Source organism: Onychomys torridus, chromosome 13 (assembly GCF_903995425.1).
Source record: "Onychomys torridus chromosome 13, mOncTor1.1, whole genome shotgun sequence".
In the NCBI taxonomy this organism is placed as follows: domain Eukaryota; kingdom Metazoa; phylum Chordata; class Mammalia; order Rodentia; family Cricetidae; genus Onychomys; species Onychomys torridus.
In genome coordinates this window covers 78,296,837-78,302,836 of record NC_050455.1, presented here as the reverse complement: position 1 = coordinate 78,302,836, position 6,000 = coordinate 78,296,837, and the positions used below count along the sequence as shown (strand labels likewise).

Sequence of the window (6,000 nt, the reverse complement as noted above, 5' to 3'; positions counted from 1 at the left end):
AGCTTCAAACAATAGAAGGTATAAAAATATCTATGCACATAATGAAGAAAGCTTTCAGAAAGAGATGCTGAGGATGCTGGACCAAGCATGAACAATCTCTACAATACTCTGAAATGTTGTTTCAGCACCAAAGAGCTAAATTTTTGAATTTCAGAAATCAGAACTTTACACATGAAAGAAAGGGTGGAATTCCAATTTCCTAAAAGGATTCTGTTGTTGGTATTTAACCATGGGACTTACCATTGAATTAGAAGATCAATATTTTCCTAGATTATGAAGAGAGCTGCCTTGATTCTAAAGCATGTTTTCCTGATAAGCAAATAGAATGATAACATATCAAAAAGCACATGAATGAACAAACTTTAAATTTTGTTATGTGAACAATATGACAATGCAAATAAAAATCTCAAGAAGAAAAAAGTAGTTTAATACAAAAAGAAATAAAACTATTAACTTACAAACCACTTACACATTTTGTTTTTCCCAATGAACACATTTTAAAAGTACAAAGTGAATGAGAATCAGCATAAAGTTATTTCACAACAGAAAACCAAAGCACTCATTCATAAAGGAAAGTGTTGCAAGCCCCACCCCCAAAACCAAAAAATATCTCTGCGCTTCTGTTTCCTGATGCAAAACTGTGCTTTACCTTTTTCCTACTGAGAACTTATTTACAAGTTTTGATTGATAAGGAAAAATACACATAACATTTGATAGTGATGAACAATATTAAAATATATTAGTGGTACTTCCTATTACCTCAGCTCTCTCTCCTTAACATACAGTATTATAAATGAGGCATCTATATGCACTTCAGGTCTTTCCTCCTGCAAAAAGACTTGGCCATTGGGACAACTATCATGAACCTTCCCAAAGAGTCTTCTTTGGAGGAGTTTACTTGTCATAGCAACTATTAACAATGCTCATCTCCAGTTTCCATTTAAAAATATTCTTTTATCTTCTGAAATTCCCTGTGACTGTATGTTTATACCATTATTAATAAAGTTAACAATGGGTGATTAAGGGCAGTAGGTGGCACATGCCTTTAATCCCAGCTCTCGGGAGGCAGAGGCAGGTGGATCTTTTTTTGTGAGTTCGAGGCCAGCCTGGTCTCCAAAGCGAGTTCCAGGAAAGGTGCAAAGCTACACAGAGAAACCCTGTCTCGAAAAACCAAAAAAAAAAAACCAAACCAAAAAAAAAAAAAGTGATTAAATATTAAAAGTGGATTTTTTTTAAACATGAAAAGCACACCTAGATACAAACTATGACTAACAATTCCCTGACTCTACAGATACACAAGTTTCAGTCCAGAAACCAGAAGCTCCCCTGGTAACCAAAACTTAAGTAACATCAGTATTAGGACTGAAGCCATGTTTACAAATGCTGAGTGGATCCTTTCAATAAACCCTAAACTACTCAAACAACAGCCATCTAAACACTATTTAATAAAAATTCTGAAATTAGCTAAAATGAAGGCCTCAAAATTAACAAATTAATATGTCGTAAACATGTTATCACAAAATACCTACTCTTAGACATGACTGCATTCTGATGAAAGATGAGAGTTCATGACTGTCATGGAGGAAAAGCTGAGAGCTAGAGAAGGGAAACATGGATGTCTCCCTTTGTTCATGACATCTGAGTTTAACATGCTAATTATATAACTGACATGTCATAGCCTCCCACAATAGAGGTGTGGTAGTAAAATTTAAATTATTAGTTTATATGTCATAAAAACATGATTTATGTTACTTCTGAAAACATTCTTAATTAATAGAAATTTTAGAAGTAATGTCAAGCTATAAAATATAAATAAAACAAAACAAAATACTAGGCTGCTTTGGCTAAAAGTGAGGTGAACTAACAGGGGCCTCTCTTTCCTACAGCGATGGACAGTGTGCCCTGCTGAGCAGCATAAGGCAGGGACTGAACCCACCACTCCCTGCATACCTTGGTCATTTTGTAAAGGCCAATTACAAGATTCTTCCCTCACTTCATGGGACTATAAGCCAATATCATAATAATGCAACTGATATAAGTAAAAAAGTAACATTTCTCCTTTAAAAACAACTAGTAAAATAAAATCAGTATGCTATATAAAAACCACGTGATTTTTAAACTCAGAATCTGAAATTTGATACATGGAAAAAGTTACTAGTTACTCTTAAAACATCTAAATTTTAAAGACTTAATTTATTCATATAAATTTTATCCAAAATATAGAATTGATATAGTAGGTGAAAGTACTATTTCTCTCTGTAAAACCATGTATCTTCCACCCCAATGGTCAAGATAATATTCTGTTCAAGTTTTTAACTTTGTCATAGAACATGCACACAGAGAAGTGTGCACAAAATGGGCATCTGCAAGGTAAACTGACACAATGATCTGGCTTGGTTGTGTACAAACTCTTAATCTCTCTGTTCCAAATGTCTTCCCACTTATGGAAGGATTACTTTAATTCATGCAGTTGTTATTAGCAAAATACAAATAACATGTTCTCTTCTGTAAATAGATCATGATTAAATTCAATAAATATTCTTTAATAACCTGAAATCCTATCAAATATTTTTTATCTGTGAAGTCTCAGTCTTTCTTCTTTTCTAATACATCCTTGGGCTCTTGCACAGTAGGGACTAGAGATCCTCCAATGATGGACTCCTGCTCTTTGCTCTCTTCTATCTGCTCCTGGTTTTCCATCTCACTTTTGGATACTTCATACCGCTCTTCTATATAGCCTCCATCTGTGTCAGCTGTGTAGATTCCATAGCACATGATGCTGATGACACCAAGGGGCAGGCCGAAGAGAAAGCAGCCCATAAGTGGAGAGCTCTTGAATATAGACTAGGGAGAGAATTCAGTTGTACTTGAACAGAATTCTGACATAAAAAGCATGATATAAATATAATGCCACAATAGATTTCCACTCACTGCTACTGAACTTAGTTTCAATGAATACATGTCAATACCTGAGCAATACCTACCATGTTAAAGACTCTAAGATTAAAAATTTTATGCTCATACACGCACATGTGAGTGTGCTTGTGTGTAGAACTGGCTACGGGAATAGGAAAAGAAACCAAATAGATTAAGTACTTAATAAAGACCCTTCTTTTCTCACATTACCTATGATCTCTTAGATAATTACTGTCTGTGTTTGAATTCTACAAGGTTGCTTACGAATAAAGAGTTTATATACATGCTCTTATAGTGTTTTTTTTTTAAGATTTTATTTAATTTGTGTGTGTGTGTGTGTGTGTGTGTGTGTGTGTACTGGTGGTGCCTGGAGGCCAGAGGTATCAGATCCTCCGTGGCTGGAGTTACTTTGTGAGCTGGGAACTGAATTTGGGTCCTTTGTAAGAGGCACCAGCTCTTAACTACAGAGCCATCTATTTATAGCCCTATTTGTATTTTAACGTATGAGTAATCTGGTTGCTAGTAAAGCCACATTAATTTACTAGTTTCTTTTATGTTATGTGCTATTTCCTCAGCTCTCAGAAAATTTTTTGTTACTAAATCAGATTTACCACTAAGATGTATTTTATGGATTGGGTCTGTTACTCTTAAGAAGAGTCCAGAGAACAAAAAGATCAATTTTGGATTGATTCATAGAATAAGAAGTGGAAATTTAAAAATGAGTGAGAAAGAGGCAGAGGTAACATGTGACCACTAGCAGTGATCCCTAGAAAGCCTCAGTAATATATAAAAGCCAATAAGGAAAGTATTTCAGATGGATGGGATCTTCTGATATTATCACTGGAAAAAGAAAGTGCTCAGAACTGATGGCTGTTGTGACATTGTGCAGTAGTATGAAGAACAAATTTAAGACTAGTGAGAAAGACTGTGGACCTGAATGAAAATGAGGGCAGCTGGCAGAAAAAATAAAAAGGAGCCAAATGTGACTGAAAAAACAGAAGGATACTAGGTATGGGACAATTCAGATTACTTAATTTTACTCCTTACCAATAAAGAAGGCTAGCTACATTTTCATGGTGGCCTAGGCCTCAACAAATGAAAAATGACATGGAGCAGTTAGCAAGACAGCTGGGATGAACAAAGAAATGAAGACATTGTTAGAGAATTACTGTTACATTTTAATTCTACAATTAAGTCTGCCATTTAAAGAAATAAAGTACAAAAGAAAGAAAGATAAGTGGAAAGAGAGAGGTGACTGAGAACCTCCAAATTTTTTAGTTATCAAGGGTACTAAATTAACTGTCAGAACTTACCACAATTGTAGATTTAGCATCAAATACTATTCTTTTCAATCTCTGCAAAATGCTATCACCTCCTTGGGCCTTCAATTTAATAAGAATAAAATATGTTATGCACATACTAGTACTACATTTTATGTTACATAATCATGTAACTGGAAGTCATAAAGTTGACTTACAAAATGTTACACACATCACCCCCTAAATTCATGTTAAATATTTACAATATTTACATCCCCCTCATGTCCTATATTCCTATCTTATGCTAACACACCCTAAAAACTCATCTTCCCTTACTCATGATCCTTGTGGCTTGGGATGCTGGCCCACCCTCCCCAGGCTTGTACAAGCTTGAATTTCTGGGCTGCTTAGCCACACTATGGCAGAAGACTTTCCTACAAAGTAGGAACATCCTCCTGCAGATGGAGCTCAACAGGGAGTGCTGAGAAGCCAAGAGACTTCTTGAGAAAATCAAACCCCAGCATCTAGCCCTCCCAGAAGTCTTGCCCATTCTTTGAATTCCTAAACTACAGGACCAATGCAATCTCTCTTATAAAAGTCTCATCAGGCTTCACTAAATCACAAACAAAAGGGCTCTCACTACTACAAATGAGTTTCTTTCAATGAAAATATCATTTCTACATATATCATATTGCTACTATATGACTAAGAGAGTTTCCCCAAGTTATTGGCTTCAAACCAAGGTAGGTACACATATTGGCTTTTCAAAGTTTGTATAAAACTGAAATAAAAATATAAGAAAACAATAAATATTATTGAAGCCACAAAGACCCTTCCTGAATTTTTTCAACTAATATGTGTGCTATTGACACCTGATCTCTACCTGAGCAAGGTTTCATGACTGTTACTATGAGTTGCAACCTAGTTTGAGAAATACCTCAAAAGGATTTACAGTAACAAAGATAACAAAAAAGAAAATTAAGATCATGTAGTCTTTACAACAAGTCTTTATTCTTTCACATAAGTATTTTTAGAACTCTTTGCTGGAGCTATGATTCTCAATACATTTCTTGATTGTTTAGAAAACTAATGTTTTTCATAGCTTTTTAAAAAAAATCACTATTTCTGGTAACTTACTTCAGTTATCCTTAATTCAACTGACCAAAAAGGGTGTTACGTGCCATGAAAATTCTCTAAAAAGCATTATTTCACATCACAAACCTCTTAATATCTCTAATCTAACCCTAGAGGCCAAGAGCACCTTTCCTATTACTGTGACAAGCAAGGTATTCCAGATAACTCTTCGAAGGACATTTGCACCTATAAGCCTCTGCCACAGAAGAATGTGCTAACAGACTGGGTGAGTGAGACATGAGGATGCAGTTGGTGGAAGCTGATTCTCTATTCTCTCCAGGCAATGGCTACCTATCTTTCTCAGGATCAGAGGTGAAGATCTGTTTACTTCTCTTCAGCCTCCTCCCCTTCATCCCTCTGAAATGGATTGGAACTACTTACTGGTACTGTACCATCCAAAATGCTGTTAATGAACTGGACCATGTCACTGGCATCCTTAATATGTCTATCTAGTAAAAAGTATTGTTGATTTGAAGTATTCAGTACAACTATGGTTGGGACTGTCAATTCACTAGAAAAAAAAATAAAAATTTATGTTAAGTACAATAATAATAAATACCCTAATTATCATTTACATCTTAGTAATTATAGTCAAGGAAGAAAAGAGATTTTTAATATCTTTATCCCTGTGGTCTACCTGAACCTTTCAAATTTTCCATCAAATTTACTACTAACCAAGAATGTATGAAAA

General features: G+C 35.0%; 1 protein-coding gene across 1 annotated transcript in view; it reads right to left on the bottom strand.

Moving 5' to 3' along the window:
- Nucleotides 1–1,197: 1,197 nt before the first annotated feature.
- Nucleotides 1,198–6,000, bottom strand: part of Tmx3 (thioredoxin related transmembrane protein 3) — a 28,654-nt gene continuing 23,851 nt past the window's right edge. The window contains exons 14-16 of the mRNA XM_036205175.1: nt 5,691–5,820; nt 4,230–4,298; nt 1,198–2,844 (exon numbers count right to left, since the gene is read on the bottom strand). Coding sequence (XP_036061068.1) covers nt 2,587–2,844; nt 4,230–4,298; nt 5,691–5,820 — 457 coding nt within the window. The 3' untranslated portion in view covers nt 1,198–2,586. The remainder of the gene's footprint in view (nt 2,845–4,229; nt 4,299–5,690; nt 5,821–6,000) is intronic.